This window comes from Diachasmimorpha longicaudata, chromosome 5, assembly GCF_034640455.1.
Source record: "Diachasmimorpha longicaudata isolate KC_UGA_2023 chromosome 5, iyDiaLong2, whole genome shotgun sequence".
Taxonomy (NCBI): domain Eukaryota; kingdom Metazoa; phylum Arthropoda; class Insecta; order Hymenoptera; family Braconidae; genus Diachasmimorpha; species Diachasmimorpha longicaudata.
The window spans coordinates 4457642-4475070 of NC_087229.1; the positions used below are offsets into that span (position 1 = coordinate 4457642).

Genomic DNA, 17429 nt, shown 5'->3' on the forward strand with positions numbered 1-17429 from the left:
GTCATTTGAAATTTAAAATGTTTTAATGCCACCCCAGACGCCCGCACACACGTCACATTAGGCTCATTTTCCACACGCGGTTTTACACGCGCGGCAATTACAATAATAACAGGCGCTGTCCGCCTTTTACTGGTGGACTGCGATTTGCAGTAGTTGAAGGGGGGAGAGGGGGGGGTGCCACGTTTAGTGGCATGATTTAACGCGCATTGGAAGATGATAATCAGGGCTTCATTAGAGTTATCGTATAGAAAAATATCCGTCTTTTGTGAGCCAAAAAGATATTTTTCGACTATTCTCGGAAGAGTATTTTTTAATTTAAGGCATAATTCAAAGTAGATGACGTGCCGATCGTGTACCGATCTCTTAAAAAAATGTTAAACTGGAAAAGTAAAATTTACTGTAAGTTTCGGCATTGAAATGAGACATAGATACTCATGATACGGTCCTCGGAAACAGTTCAAGAAACAGTTTAATATTTCGGAAAAATTTCTGTTCGGGTAGTGCAACTTATCATCATTTTTATTGGTAATTTTTTCCTGGATTACAGATGGAAATTGCCATAAAAATACCTTCTGCACGCGATTACTCATATTTTATTTCAACTTTTGTTACATTTTTCTCTCCATCAGTTGATCAACCGATCGGTTTCCCATAGATAATACGCAGGTTCAATTTTGAAGAGCCCAGAAGCGTGACGGCTGTGTCACTGGGTTACGTAACGTTCGACACAAGCCCCGAAGACCAGTTGTCGATATTGGTGAGCGAAACTCACTAACAAAATGGTCTTCGATACCATGAAAATGCCCCAGTATCTGCCCACCATTATTTTCCCGCCTCTTTTTTTCACATTTTTTTTTTCATTGTCGAAGGGAGCGAGGGGCGGAGACCAGTGCGTTACGACTTGTTAGTTTTTTGCGCCAAATGACACGACTGGGGTTAGCCACCGGTCATTACCTGAGCCATTCTACTGGATAATTTCTTCTGCCCGCCTTATTCTTTCGCGTTCGGTTCGTACCAAGCTCCGGGAGTCAACATCCGGTTGTTTTCTGGTTTTGTCGGTGAATGAGATATTTTCAGTTTGATGAATCGGAAAATGGTTTACATCGTTGAAAAGTCAGGAAAAAAAATGCCCTGAAGGTGAAAAGAACTTTGATATTTTCGATTCGATTCGAAGTTCAATATTGAATGAAAAATTAAATAATATGAGACTGATCCTCACTGATCAATTTAATCACCAAATGTTCAGATTTAAGGCGGAAGATTCAAATGAGGCTCGCGGTGGGCGCAATCAGTCTCCCGTTGCAAAATTTACCCTGGTCACGTGATAATAAGAATTATAATTAAATAGAGATGCAGCTGGAAAAATCGAGCCGATTGTCGGGTGAGACATCGGGAATCTTGAACTGTGTAAAAATGAAATTGATGGCATCTCAGGAATTTTTGTTATTCCATTCAAATAAAAATTATCCTTCAATTTTTTTTTTGTATCTTCTACTATATCTACAATGGCAACCGGGCAATTATAAACCATTCAAGCTACCGAGCGTGTGCGTGCCGGCAAACAGTTAGCGTCAAAGAGTCGTTTGCCCATTGCAAAGAGAAAGAGAGTGACTTTTAGTGGGAGAGAAGAATGCTGGGGCGCTGAGGCCACCGATATGCTGCCACGCACACTCATATTATTGAGATAAAAATCCACAAACGGAAGAGTTAATGTCAACGAGATTGTTGGCAGAATAATTTGGCATCCATTAGGACAGAACAAAAAGCCATCATCAAAGGGGAAAAAATTATTACAATCCCTCAATTTGTTAGGGGAACAAGTTTTTAGAACTTTAATTTGAATGGCACTTCGAAATCCTTAAAACCCAAAAATGGTCTATTATTGATTCACCTATCGATTTCTCAATGTTCGAGATCGACATTCATTTTTCAAGCATGTTTGTACCTAATTAATGATAAAGAAAATTAACACTCAGTTTTTGTGCTAATTTTTTTCTCGCCTTCTACTGGAGAAAGTCTCCAGTTTAAACTTTAGACTTTGATTATGAGGTTGAATTAATTATTTGAAATTATTTCATTGAATGAAATACTTCAACCTCTGAGAGCTAAAAAGTCATGTCGGCCATTAGAAAGCCGAGGTTAAATCAAACGGAAAGCGGAATATGACGACCTTTTTCTGAAAATCATGGATCCATTCATCGATTTCACGATGTTCGATCTCGACATTTATTTCTTCAATATCTCACCAATTAATTGACTATACGGAGTCGCCATATCAAATTTATTGAATTGATTTTCCTGGCTTTCTAATTCACGTACATTTTGAATTATCTCATAACATGGAATATTTTAAATTCAACGAATTAGAAAAATATCTGCGCCAGTAGAAAGCCAAGGAAAAATCAGTTGAAAAACTCAGCTCGAATATGACGACCTTTCTTTTAAAATGATCGATGGATCCATCAATTTTTGTGTGTTCAATACCAAAATATATTTTTCAAATACCTGTAAGAAATAAGTCAAAAAGGGTCGTCATATTGAGTTTCATAGCTCATTTTTTTCTGACAATTTGACAGTCCAATTCATTTTTAATTTCCAATAATTTTCACATTTTCAAAGCTCGGGATTTACGGTATTAATTCACTAATGAAACGAGGGAGGGTCGGCGTTAGGCAAATGGTTATAAAATATCGGCAGGGTCGATGAGGAGAGTGAGAAAAAAACTCGCACGCGTAGACAGTTGAGCGGATGCATCGAGTAAAATGTACTTCCGGTTATTGAAACGGCGTCTGAAGGCTACCCGGGATTGCTCCACGCTCTCACCACCTGGTCCCTCCCTCCCCAAATATTCAATTCCATATGATTAAAGGGTTCCCCCTAATTCCACTCCCACTGCATTACAAAACACCCATTACAATACAATTTTTCTAAATCACTGTAATTCGACGTTTAATCAACACATTTGCTTTTTTTTAATTGATCGGGCGCTTCGATAACGGCGGAAATTTCCGATGTTAAACGCAATATGGCACAGCAATTATTGCTTCATTATACTGCTTTCTTCGTTACTCTTTTAATTAATTAATCTACTAAATGATTTTATTGAATTGACCCGCCATTTAATCGACATTTGGTCTCTTTTTCGAAAGAATTGATTCGACGCAGTAATTTTGACTTTATGAGAGTACTTTTGTTGAATTAATTGAAAAAATATCTTCAAATTAGAAAAATAACTAAGTTTGATAAAGAAAAATTGCACAATTCACTCTGCAGCATTGACACACTTAAACAAACAGCCGTTGGGGTAACAAATGGTTTCTCCGGCATTTATTATTCAATAGAATATATTCACTGCCCATTAACTGCTTCCATACAAAGATAATCTCGCGACAGTCAATCGTGTGTAGAACAGACGTGACTCTCGTTGTGCCGCACCTTTGGTTATTCTCCAGGTCTCTCCCTTCGCTCCATTTTTTCTGGTTGAAAGTGTAAAACCGATAGGAGTTTACGAGCAAAAACGATCGATTAAGTTCATTTCGTTAAATTCCAACGCCTGTGAATTTGGAAGAAATTAATCGGTTAACAATTCGATTATCAATTTTTCCTATTAATTCCTAGAAATTTCCCCTGCTCTTAATTTCCCTGATATTTCAAAAAGGTTTATCATTTGAAATTGTTTTTCCTCTCCTGTATCTGTAAAAGCACAAGCACATAAATGAAGCTAGACTCTTAACATATATTCTAACTTCACATGTAAAACTAAATCCTCATTGATCAATACAATCGCCATACATTAATATTCGACGCGGGAAATTCAAATACGGTGCGCATTGCTCTCGTTACTCATTATCAACAATAAGATATTGTTTACGCGTATAGTTTACGGTATTCTATGCTTGCCGGTGCATGTCGGTGAACTCGAATTAACGAGGTGATTTTTAATTCAAGGCCCTCAGAGTACGGCGGCCCCGTTGTGCCTAATTGTTTTATTGAATTTAATGTAAATTGGAGTTTTTGTTCAGATCTAGAAGATCTAGAAATCACTGGGAGGGAGTGAGAGGGGTAGGGCGGCTGTGGAGGTAGGGGAAGGGAGAGGGGGTGAGCCCAGAAGATGTTGGAGAATAAAAAAACATTGAAGAGAGAAAAATTCAATAAAAATAAGGAAACAAAAATACGCTTGGCCACGACCCGCAGGGAGAGTGTAATAACGACGTGGCGTGCGAGTGTTGCGTGTCGGGAATGACAGACGCACGGACAGGAGGCAAGCGGAGAGGCGGCTTTAGTTCGAAAAAAAGAAGAACGGGGGTAAAAAAAATAACATGAACTTTTAAAAAATGGAATGAAAAAATGAATTTTTGAGCCACCTTTCTAACGATTAGCGGAGAAAAACATGATTCAGGATGCGAGGGAGAGAGATTCAGGTGTTAAATCGAGATGTCTATTTTGCGATTGATTTTGCCCCGCCATTTTTCGAATTATAACGAATGAGAGTGAATCAATTTTGCCTATCAGTTAGATTTTGGTAAGAATCTCGAAATTGGCGCCAGATAGAAGAGTTTTTGTTAGAACCTTTTTTGTAGGGTGAACTAAGGGCTACATAAAAGATCTCGGCAAAAAATTCGCTATCGCCCTTATATTTGAAGATATTTCGCGGAAACTGAGTCGAGAGCGGCTGAATTCCGGACACGAGTTTTTCAAGTGCTTGAATGGGGAGAAAAAAAAATTTGACATCAGAAAAAACTGAAAAATAGGGTGTGATATACTGTCACCATTTGATCGACAAAACCACGAGGGAAAGGTGACGCATGCAACTCCCAACGGATGCTTCCCGTACGAATATGTAGTCGCGACGATCGTAAAATGCATTCATATTTAATGGCAGACATGCTGGAAACCTCCGTCAGATGCAAATTGTTATGAAAGCTTAGTCCTGTGGCTTAGGCTGCACTGTACCCTCATCCCCTCTCGGTAAAAAAAATGAAAAAAAAACCCTACAATTCTCACGGACTTGTTTTTCCCTGGGACGTGCCATCAGGAATATTGGCCCCGAGTTTAACCCGAGTGCGTGGGATCCCCATGTGTAATAAAAAATATATGCCCACGTGAGACTGAATATTCGGATGAGAGTGTCGCTCTAGAGTGAATCTACTTTTCTGTCATTTTTTCTTCACTTTTTGAGAGTTCATGGCTCATAAACCTCCTCGGAAACGCGAACACCATTTTCTTGTTATGAAAAATTTAGTTGGGTAAATAATTTTGTTAAGGAGCCACTAGGAAATCACAATATCTTTTCACTCATAATTTCATTTTTTTTAAAACTGTAATAACCAGAAAATTCAATGAAGATTGAAAACAATATTCTAAACAACCAATTTTTTATTGCGAACGATGGTTAATCTCCATACGCAAATATTAGGCGAGCGTTGAACCAATAGTTTTCCAACAATAATAATACAACTGATTATATTCTGTATTTAATATTTTCTATGTAAAATTTTCGCTCTCAGGAACAGACCGTTAATTAAAAATGGCATAAAAAACTTGATGAAAAAACACAAAGGAAATGACAAAAATGGATAGCTTTTACTTGCAATTATCATTAAAAAAAATGAAATGACGAAGAAAATCGATGCCTTCGACAGCAATAATACCTCAAATAGCTCCTCAACTCCATTATCCCCGAGTCGGAAAAAATAAACTCAACCGAAATGCTCCATAAAAATTACAAACAGCATCATAAGCATTCTGGGTGCCTTGACATTAGCCGGTTGGAGGGCAAAACTCGTTTCCCGATTACTTTACGCTAATGAAACTCAGGGGTACTGGGGCGTCACTGTCCGCTAATGCGATTGCAGTTTGCGATAAAAGGCTCTGGTGAATTTACCATTTCTCTTGCTCTCCCTATTTTCTTATGACTTGTGCAATCGTCAGAACGTCATTTTGCGGACGGCTCATTGTGATGCTCCTTTCATTTATTATTATTTTTTATTCATTTGAGTTATTTCCACTTTCTGCACAATTTCATTGTCAGTAAACGATAACCGCGTTGGAGACGGCCTTTATCGAGAAAAATCAATTATCATCAATTCAAAATTATCTGTTGAAACGAATGAATAAATGGGTGGAACAATTTCATCACTTTTGAATTAAAGATGGAAATTCACCAGACGCCCTTTTAAAAAATAAACTGGGTATCGTGAACCAAGTCAATGGAATTTCAAGTTTCTTTGAAAGCTTGAACAAAATTCGACCTTATCATCTATAAAAATATGAAAATTTCAAGATTTACCAAATTTCACAAGATCTAAAGAACGATTTATAAGATTAAAAAAAATTGTTTCCATGAAAAAAGCATTTAAATTGTGTGAAATTATTATGAACCGGTACGAGGTACTCTCGACAAGTTTACCCGTCTTATCCCACGAAAGACCTGAACAACATGGGAAACCAATTAGCCCCGGGGACGTCGCGACAGTGGCAACACTCACGAGTGGTCCAAGGCGGTTAACACAGTCCCTCTTATCACTGATCCTCCGAGTCTCGAAATATCACCTCCCTCATAATTTCCACCAAAATTATTTCTCATTACTGATATGACTCCCCCAACGATAACATTATTCCCACGGGTTTGAGAGATTTTTCTCGTTCATTGGAATTTTTCACTCAAAATGAGGAGGTAAAATTATTGAAAAAAAATGAAGGATTTCTTATTGAGTTTTTTTTTCACACCACTAGTGCATCGGCATATGAATATCTCATTAAAATCAACGTGCACGATGCCTTGAAGACGTATTGCGTCGTGAGAAGTGCATTTTCACGCTGCGAAACCCTGGGAAATCCCATTTTCATCGCTTTTTTTTATTATATTTTCTGATGGAAAAAATTATTTGAAAGAAAAAAAATCTAACGGCTCTAGTAACCTTTCAGTTTTCTCATGCGCTTGGACGTGTGTAGGCGAAAGGAATCGATTCCACGGTAGGCGCGAAGGAGGTCGAGATAAGTCGACGAGACGATGCTTGACAAATGCCAGAACGATTACGTATCGACATAACGTTGTTAGAGCGTTGCGTCTCTCCTTGTTTCCTCCAACAAGACTCCCGGATATGTGTTGTACCCAGCGCACAGAAAAAATAAAAATCTTTTATTTTGGATTCCTGACTGTTGAACGAGTTGTCCGCCATTTTGAGATGTCCGAAGGCGGCTCAAGATGGTGTCTTCAATAGGAATTGTGCAATTTTTTGATGAGCACGATTTATCAATTAATCTGTAAAAAAACACAAAAATATCGGTCCCTCTCTTCCACGAACTTTTAATAACTATGACAGATTTTTAGTTTTTAAGTGCCCAAATTCAGTAATAGTCTGAATACCGATTATGCAATTGAAAGAGATCTATTCAACGAAAAGAATTCATAGTCAATATCTGCCAATTGACAGAAGATAAATTGCGGAAAAAATAGTTTCTGCCAAATATCCATTGACGTCAGAGAAGTATTTATTTTTTCAATCGATATCGTCTACCTCCAGTCAATTCAGTACTAGGTAATCCTGATGAAGTTTAAAATATGTTCATTATATTGTTTCATTGTATTGAATTTCAATTCAAGTTTTACGTAACATAGCCATCCCCAAGGGCAAGAAGATTGGCATCATTGAAACCTAATTAGGTTTTTCTGGGAATGATTCAAACCACAAAATATAATTTTGAAATAATAAATACTTCTCTCAAGTAAATGAATATTTGGCAAAAATATTTGGTGGAGGAAATTAATATAAGTATTGGTATTTTAATTAGATACCGAGGTATCCATTGAAAACTAACTGCATTTGACGATTGTGAAAACCGAAATTATTACACTCATAAGCCCCGAAATTTTCATCTCATCTTATTTAAAAAAATTCTCCGTATAATTCCCCCTTAATGAATAATATTATATAAAAACTGATATTATTCCCGTTCTCATTCCAAGTGAGAGGATTTTTCAACTTTTTTTTTTCATCTGACTCACAAAATGCTGATGGATCTAATCAACATTCCTCCCTAATCACACTGGCTCCATCCTACTTGATGCTTCTTCTCCATCTCCCCCTCAAAAATCTCCACTATATCCTTCGGCCCTTCCTTTCCATCACTCCTCGCGTCCCGCATTAGTTTTAATTTACCCGGCCCGATGAATTAGACTCTCAAATGACGCTTCATGGAGAACATCACAAAAATACTCGCCGACGTTGCGGCGTCGTTTTCGGGGCTGAGGGGTTGAAAATTACCCGGTTGAAGAGCCGACGTTGTGGATTAAAGATCGGCAAATGAGTGAACAAATTAATGAACTAATCAAAGGTTTCATGAACAAGAAATATTTTGTGGATAAGTATGTTGTTCTATTGAAACGGAATAACTCTTTTGAAAATTACTTTTGACGAAACAAAAAAATTTCTTTCGAAAAAAAACCCCTAAAACTGTCTCAACTTCAGATACAAATTTTCTGGTGCGGGGGTTCGAGTTGTAAATCCACAACAGCATACGAGCTTTGGGTTTCCTATGACCGCCATAAATTTGTTTCGTTTATACAAGCGTTTTGAATTCTCTCGGCGGTCAGGTGTGTTGCTCGTTGAGCCGGACGTGCCCACCTCAGTCCCCAGTATCATCTTTCTCCCATTAAAAGGACCAGTACAAAACTGCGAAATAATTTTCATTTAATTCCGTCCTATTTTCGCGCGGTTTGTTTCACTCCTATTATTGATAATTAATCCGAGATGTCACTGTGCTCATCATAAATGAATAGATAAATACATAAACATCCCGGGTAACGAAGCAGCGTAGCCTTGAGCGTGAAATGAAAACCGATGGTGGAATAAATGCGAATAAAATTGTCCATGAATTTCATCCACCGACTGCTCGACTGTGCTACTGTGCAGTGTATTGTGTCGGCTGAATTTCATCGCTTGGAAAATGTAAATATAATCGTGGTACCGGGCGCTGACATAACGGTAAGATAATCCGTCGGTCAGAGGCGCTGCCTCAGCAATAAATCGTAATTTATGGTACCGAAGACCCCAGGCACGTTTGGTATTATATCCAATGGAGAAATTCGAGACTATATGACTCTACTTGTGTTTCAACTCCTTCAGATTTTTTAGATTTTTTTTTCTACAAAAAAATGCCTTTTGGTGACTTTATGCAATTATTTCGATTGATCTTCGACGAGAAGATATTTCAAAAGATGACTATTAGCGAGAAAAATAATATTCGGTGGAAAACCCTTCTTTCGCAAAATTAATTCGACCCATTTCTGATACTTGATTGATATTCCCCAACTATGACCATGTTAATTACTATCTCCAGAAGTCTCCAATGAATTAATAGCCCAAGATTTACGTATCTCAGAGCCGTAAACCAGTCAAACGTTATTAAATGTTCACAATCAGTAATTATGTAATTATGTGCCATTAAGTGACGATCAATTAACGCACTTTTGCTTTTGAGATTAATCAATAATGAATCACAATGTATTGAAATGAGTATTTACTACTCCAGGGTTAGAGGGGAGAGGGTGGTGTTATATACAGTGTATAAACATCACGGAAACCAATCGGGGCGAGTAGGCGAACGATGATGTTTACGGGTGTATCGGACCTTCCTCGGATAATTTATTGTCTTCCGTTGTCGACGCATGGCGCACGCCTTGTCTGCTCGGTTTCACTCCCCTTAGTGTATCAGTGTGGAATTTAATAAAGCAACAATTGCATTTTTTCAACGAATTCCTAAAATTTTTTTGCTTGAAAGAAACACGAGTGTGTATTATTCTTTTTCTATAGGAATGAAGGGGGAAATTTCGTTTTATATGAGTAAATGAAAAAAAAAAGAATGTTTGATCTCTTTTTACTGATTATTTACAACAATTTCAAGCAAGTAATTCTTTCAAGATTTGAAAACAATAACAGTGAAGTCTTGATGAAAAATGTGAGGAGCAATTTTTGAAAGGAGTAATTCATTAACATTCATTTAATTCTGTCGAAACTCTCATATCAATGAATAAACTTCAAGCTTCATTAATCCAAACATTACTTTTTTCTCAAACGATTTTCCCCATTCAATTTTCATTTTTTAATTAATTCAATTAATTGCAGAACTCTAAGATCTACTCTACATTTTCATTGCAATAATATTCAAATAATTATTTAAGCATACGAAACGAATGAACGTTACTTAATTACTAATTTATATTCATTCATTTTCTGAAAATATGCAGTTTTGAAGAAAAAACTTCAAGTTCAATTGAGTTTTTCATTTTTTAAGAAAAGAATTCTGCAATTAATCAGCTCAAAATGTAACCAACTGAGCATCAGTCTAAATATTTATCCAAAAATACAATTATTCCATACCTCGACCCATGTGAACACAGTATATGTCCCGTGACGTCACTTCCTACTAAACGCCCTGGATCAACGTTTTTTAAGTGGCCAGGGGGTCCCACTGCTACGTGACTTGTGTCGATGCAATGATAAACGGTTAGTTGACACGTCAACTGGGCTCGACGCTCACTCATTCGCACTTCTCCGTCCTTTTTTTCCTCCATCTTTCTCGTCCACACAATTCCTTTCACAACTCTTTTTTATTCGGATGATTATAACTTGAGTGCCTTGGGAGAGTTGACTTTCTGGTGGAGTCATTCGTCTTCTGCACTCGATGTTGGGGATATTATCGTTGCCGGATGTATCGAATCAGATTAAATCACTGCCCGCATCTTTGAGGATATGTATCAGTGAATTTGTCTCTCCAAATCTTCAATCTCAAATTCGTAATTCCAGTGGTGACACTTGTTTTGTGGTTTATCGATGTTCCAATGATCAGAAAACAATGAGGATGTTCTACTCCCATCGTCTATCGCAATTTGCAATGTTTTTGTCACTAATATCACCGTATTTTGCTGAATATCTCTTTTTGCTGTTAATCTCATCGACAACTCACGAACTAATTGCGAGAGCAAATGGTGTCATCATTTTTTCAATTTCTGGGGTACAATATTTAGAGAAACAGCTACCAGATGGCGGCGCTACGGGACACGGAATTTTGCCAAAACTTTTATTCCCTTTTTGTTATCCAAAGAAATAATTTGTTTATTCATCAATTTATATTAGGCTCAATTTAATTCAATAATGGATTGAATTGTCAACAACGATGGATGAAATTATTTTTAAAAATGAGCACATTTAATGAAAGAAGTTATTTTTCTTTTACGTTTCAATAACCATAAAAAAATTGAAATATTCTATTCCCATTATTTATCGATTCTTAATCTTTCTTTGAATGTTTCAACAGTATTCTCTTAAATGGCTTACTTTTTACCGTTGAGATTTACAACTCGAGAACTAATTGTTAGTGAGAGCGAATGGCGTCATCCTCTCACAAGATCTGGAGTACAATACTTAGGGAAACCACCACTAGATGGTGACTCTAGAGGACTCCATTCTTTTTTTCATCTTAATATTCAAGAAAACAATTTAAATTATGAAGAGAAAATTTTGTTTCCCCTATTTATTGGAATTTTCAATTTTTTTGCCACTAATACGACAGTATTTTGTTGAATGGCTTACTTTTTACCGTTGAAACCAACAAAACTCGAGGACATTGTGAGTGAGATTTGATGGCATCATATTTTCTCAATTTGTGAGGTATAATAGTTCGAGAACCAACTTCCAGATGGCGGTGTCGTACGAGTCAAAATTTTGGCAAAATTTCTATTTTTCAACTCCCAATTGAAAAAGACATTTTTTAGTCAGGAATTTCGACGATTCATCGTCCTTTGTACCTTCAATTTCCCCGAATTCCAGATTAATCGTGAAAATGATGACATCGAGCCCAAACAGTGGATTAGTTACGACAATAATAGATGAAAGGTCAGGATAACGTTTCATTCCGGACTGTTGATGTTGGGTTGAAGGATAAATAGGTTAAGTTCAAACAATTTTCACATTAACTAAATAACCACACACGTTTAAACTCCACGGAGAACAATACACTACCAACAAGTACCAAGATGAAAATACTGACAGGGTGTGGGAGTTGCTGTCAATCATTGTTGTCTACGTACACTTGTTTTCGCCCTTCTGCCCCGTTGTTCTGCGTGTTAATACTTCTCACTTCGTGTTACATTGTTGGTGAGACGATATTTCTTGTTTCACAAAACATCGCGGCTAGCGATACCACTAATCAACGCGAGACGTATCCATTTGCAATGTTAGTTCCGTCTCAGGTGGCGCTGACGCGCGGGATGATGGTGGACCAATCGTGGGGCCGCTTAGTAACTGGATCCCGCGCTTTTAGAGCCGCGACGCAATAGTGCAGTGCACACTGGGTAAAGTGAGGGTGAGGGCGAGTTGGAACGGTACAATTTTCGAAGTCAGATCAAAGTGTTCGAACTGAAATTGTAAATAGTGGCGAGACATTGTTAACGACAAAGTTGTGAGATCATCATGGGGGATGGTCCTCATACGTTTGTTTAACAAAAACGGCGAGTTTTATGTGGGGACCTGCATTGTCCGAGGAATAGAAATATTGAGTCTGGAATATAAAATCTGAGTCAAGAGTTGTGGTAGCCTCGACACAGACAGCCATTTTCCGGTCTTGATACAACAACCATCTGACGAATTAGTGATAATATTTACCTCCAATTACGATGCTGAAGTTAACATCACTTTTATTTTGTGTGAGAGAGACAATTAAAAATGGTAATTACCTGGTGTGAGGATACGCAGGTATATGAAAATTGATTTTAATTTTAATATGTAATTTTTAAGTCGTTTTTTAGGTACTGACTCTTGGTGATTATTAATCTCAGAATTTATTATTCGTTTTACAGAGGCCACCGTCCTCGTCACTGTCGTATCCCGGTGCGGGAGCAAATGACGACGCCAGGAGCCCAGGAAGTGGCGGTACCCCAGGACCACTCAGCCAACAAGCTCCTACCAGTCTCGACTCATCAGATCCCGGTAAGTTTGATGCTCCATAACAGAGTACAATTAATCGTGGGTGGTTGAGAGGGAGAACGATGACATGATACATCGGAGTTGAATGAACACGCAAGCATGTTTAACCAGGGACAATTGTGACACACCCCGAGTGCTTGACATTTTGGGACCTTGAACTAACGAAATTTTTTAACGAAATAGACGCGTCAACACCAGTCAAGGACCCGGAGGCTAATGAGCCCGGGTATCACTGGCGTCAACTCATTGCGTGACCTTGAATTTTTTTTTTTTTTTTTTAATGAGAGGCTGGGACGTTCAATCATTAGGGCGAAAAATGGGGTCAATGGGTCAGTTGGGGGAACTTTTTGGGGAACGCATGGTGTTGAGAATTTTTTAACGAAGTTCCTGCGATTTTTGGGGAATTTATGCGTTAATAGCTCGATCGCCATTGAGAAATTATTTGTTTTGATTAGCTATTCAAAAAGTTTATCTGTAATTTTCAATGCAGTGGTTCTAATCTGGTAATGTCAGTTTCACTCAAATTACAAGAAATTTAACTAGAAATATTCAGAATCAACTGAAGAAAACAGCAAAACCATCAATTTCAGGGGAATTGTTTTTTGAAAATTGATAATAATGACAAACATTCAGGTAAAACTTCGAAACACTCCAGCTTTGTATGATAATATTATAACTACCTACTTAATAATTTCTGTCGCCCAAAAATACTTGAGATGAAACCTTAATTTCATTTGAAGAATTTGTGATCACACAATAGAAATTGAAAAAATCATGACAACTTTACAATTATCGATGGGAAAACCGCTTTCTTGTTTACAAAATTTCTCAAAAAATCCTTAAAAATATCTTCATCATTCAGCCCATGATTTTGCTAATTGAATGATCGACAATTGCAGTGATTATTCACATCCAAATATAAATAATTCACAATAAATTCACGCCGCTGTTACAATCGCCGGTCGTGAGTTCAGTCCATCACAGTAGGGGAATACAAGTTCACGACACCATCCCATAAAGATTCATTAAGACCAACCGTCCATATTCACTGTCGTGCCAACATTATAAAAGTCACTGGCTCGCGCCCGCTCACAATTTTCCCCCCTTTCCCCACTTCCTCCGCCGGATACAAACACACCAAACACGGCTGTGGCATCACGCACGAGTGACAAAACACGTTCTGTGATCAATAGCAATCAAAACATCAGTGGGATTAAATCAGAATATAAAAATAACATTTGGTATTTCTCCTAAATACGCTGTATCATGAAAGTCGGGGGAAATAGATTTAGCCTTCATGAATAATTTCAGGAAAACTAAAAAGACTCTTTTACCGTGGAAATGATGATTTGAGATTTTTTTTTCGTTTTTAGGTGAGGGTCAAATGATTGTAGAGGCCATGAGGGAAATCACTGAATTGTTTTATACGTTATTTATTGACCATTTTATATTTCCGGAGGAAATTCATTTGGCAATTAATTTTCTCTAGTATATTTGGGTTCATTTTTTTCTGTTTTAATTATCAGATTAATTTAATGAATGGAGAATCATCAACTAGTGGATTAATTCACAAGAAATATTTTCAGAGGAATAATTTGGATCGAATAGTTGCGTCACGTTCCCTCTAATTATTTTCTTGTGAAGAATCATGCAGCCAAGAAGTGTTAGTGACTTTTATACAGCAATCACATGAAATAGTCTAATGAATGACTACGATTTAATTGTTTAAATAAATACTTCATTGGAAATTTCTTATTTCCATTGATTTAATGATCAATTTAAATTGTCCAAGTAGTATCAAGTAGTGATTTTTTTGCTTTAATTTTATAAATAATTCGTTATATCAAATTTGAAGGAGGATTATTCTATTAGTGGGTGGTATTTTTAGCCAAATTATAGAGGAGGCTAATGTCACTTCCTGCATAATTCATTCACGTCCGAAGAATTACATAATTGAGAAACATTTCATAGCTCCAGGCAACAATAATACAGAGTCGTCCACTAAATGAGCAAAAAAATAGTATTTCTATAACAAAACGATTCCACAATATACCGAGACAGCCCCAGTATCCCATAGACCAATCGATCGTTATCACTGACGTTGAGTTTGTCAGGTATACAACAAAGTAATAGAGGGTGGGATGTTGGTACCACTAAACAGTACTGCCGATACGCGGGGTTAACATGATCGTGCAAGCACCCAACTGTACACTTATTCTTTCCGCATTTGTGTTAGTGTGTATCGCTTCATGTGGGTAACACGGGCTCGATAAGCACCGGAGGTGGGTGAGCCCGTCATCGACGACGTTTAAAAAAATATAAATAATAGTATAATTGAGAATTGACGAGAGGATAGCATGCTGAGAGCTGTTTCTGTTTACCACGCGCAGTCGATCCCGTCAGATATTGTCGGTTATTTTATATATTTTTGAAGGATTTTTTACGGTTTATCGAAAAACTCTCAACATTTTAAAAATTAAATTATTTTTTAACGAGATTTATTGATTTAACGGAGGAGAAGAAGTTGGAAATTTGTTCAATTGAGGGGGTAATGGATAAACATTTTTTGGAGAAAATTTCATTCTCTTGGAAAATTATTTTTCAACTTTTGTTTGTAAATTCATTTCTTGGGAGAGAATGCGCTTAGTTGAAAATTTTTTCGTCAGCTTCGAATGCTTTTTCCCTCGGTGTTAAAATAAATATTCAAGAATCGTTGCAATAAACAGTAAAATAGTTACTCGAAAAACGAACATATTCCTCGAAACTCCTTAGTGCCAGTGAAAATAACTGCAAGAGATAGAAGTAATGAGGTTGATTTCGTGCTTTCTGTGGTTCTCGAGTCACTTGATATCTGCCAGTTATCAGTAAACTCTCTTTATTTAGTTCAATTCCACTTTCAACTGATGTTTAATTCATTATTCCAATCGCTATAACTGCAGATGATTTTTTAATCAATGCCTACGTAATTAGCAGTGGCAGATACTATTTTTCCGGTGGTTATTGAACGCGGTTAAGTGCGATTCGAGGGAAAAAATATATCGTGAAGTAGAAATTGTGGGGATCGGATAAAATTTAGAACATGATGATCTTGATATCTTGGAATACTTCCGCATATACCACCCTTTGCATCTATGATATAGTATCAACATTTCTCAGAACTCCTTGAGTACCGAATGTTTACATTCTCAGATGATTTGAATCAAACTCTTTATCCATCCTCTTTCATACCATTCTGTGTTTATCTCTTTCACTTAAACTGAACAATGAATCGCACGAGTCCATTCATAGGTTACAATACCAGTCGATTTCCCTTATCGTCTGTCGATGATTAATTTGGTGGGGGCATGGGTTGAGTTAAATTCAATCGGTTGTAATTAAAAATGAAAAATTTGACGTTGACCAGGTGATTTTATCGTTAATGAATATTCACTACGGTATTGGCGGCGATTATTTTTGGAATATCTGCTGGTGGGTGGATGGAGAAACAGTGAGGGACTTTTTTTAGTACATTAAATTTTCTATGAACAAATTATCCGGATTTTTAAATTTAAACTGGTGGGAATTCCTATGGTAATATTTCTGAATATATACGAATAAAATTATTCAACAAAAATAGCCCTACCGTGCTATAAAAACGGAATTAGTCATCGATATCTTATTTCTATCAGCATTCAGCAACAACTTGCCCACATGATGATTAACTTTGATTTTAGGCTAGAGAGATTTTAGTCTGACGCATAAATCAGGAAATCATGAAATGAGGTGTAAAAAAATTTAAAGATTGAATTGTTTTTTTCTTATATTTCTTATAGTTCATTACTCGAACATTTGAGCCAAGTTGATAAAAAATAAAGTCACATATTTTTTAATGATTTTTATCCATCGAGTGAATCCACTAACGCCCGAGGAAAAATCAATTAAGCCGCTCACGTGAAATATCGTTGCAATTACGCCCGATTGCCAAATCCAGGCTTCGGTTTATCGATGGCCACATTATCAAAGGTGGACGCGCCCAGTTACAACATTGTTTCAACACTGAAATGCCCTTTCATTTCTTCCCCCCCTGACACGAGTTGACTGAAATGAAAGGAAAAGGAAAAAGAAAAATGAGCTATTAAAAATGAGAGAAGACAGTGGGCCTTTATTTCTGGTTTGTTTGTTTTGCTTTGTTTGATGTGAAGGCGGCAAAATGCGATATCTTGAAGCGTCAAGCGACCCGGGACCGTGCAAGTTCCGCTCGCGATAGGAAATGCGTGAGGGATGATAAATATGAAATTTTTATGCATTATGTTTTCATTTTTCAATATTAAATTTCTCTTATTTTCTATTAAATAATTTTAAAAAAATATTAAATTATGTGGAATACGGAGAACGCCATTTTGAGATGTACTTCGCGAGCTTCAAGATGGCGGTTGACTAATGATGAAGGAAATCTTTCAAATC

General features: G+C 37.0%; 2 protein-coding genes across 12 annotated transcripts in view; one reads left to right on the forward strand and one right to left on the reverse strand.

Annotated features, from left to right (window-relative positions):
• LOC135162355 (uncharacterized) overlaps nucleotides 1-12229 on the reverse strand; it is a 105335-nt gene extending 93106 nt beyond the window's left edge. For 6 of the 9 annotated variants that reach the window (XR_010298948.1, XR_010298947.1, XR_010298945.1 and 3 more), the window contains exon 1: nucleotides 10383-11008. Coding sequence is in view for 4 of the 9 variants with exons in the window: in XM_064120720.1 (XP_063976790.1) it covers nucleotides 10383-10576 (194 nt within the window). In the remaining 5 variants the exon portion in view is untranslated. Of the gene's footprint in view, nucleotides 1-6177; nucleotides 7265-10382; nucleotides 11009-12023 lie in introns of those variants that run through there. The other 3 variants (XM_064120719.1, XM_064120718.1, XM_064120717.1) reach the window with 3 other exon arrangements.
• The window catches only part of LOC135162349 (homeobox protein homothorax), a 291410-nt gene that overhangs the window by 69128 nt on the left and 204853 nt on the right, over nucleotides 1-17429 (forward strand). For all 3 annotated transcript variants that reach the window (XM_064120707.1, XM_064120709.1, XM_064120708.1), the window contains exon 7: nucleotides 12860-12989. In XM_064120707.1, coding sequence (XP_063976777.1) covers nucleotides 12860-12989 — 130 coding nt within the window. The remainder of the gene's footprint in view (nucleotides 1-12859; nucleotides 12990-17429) is intronic.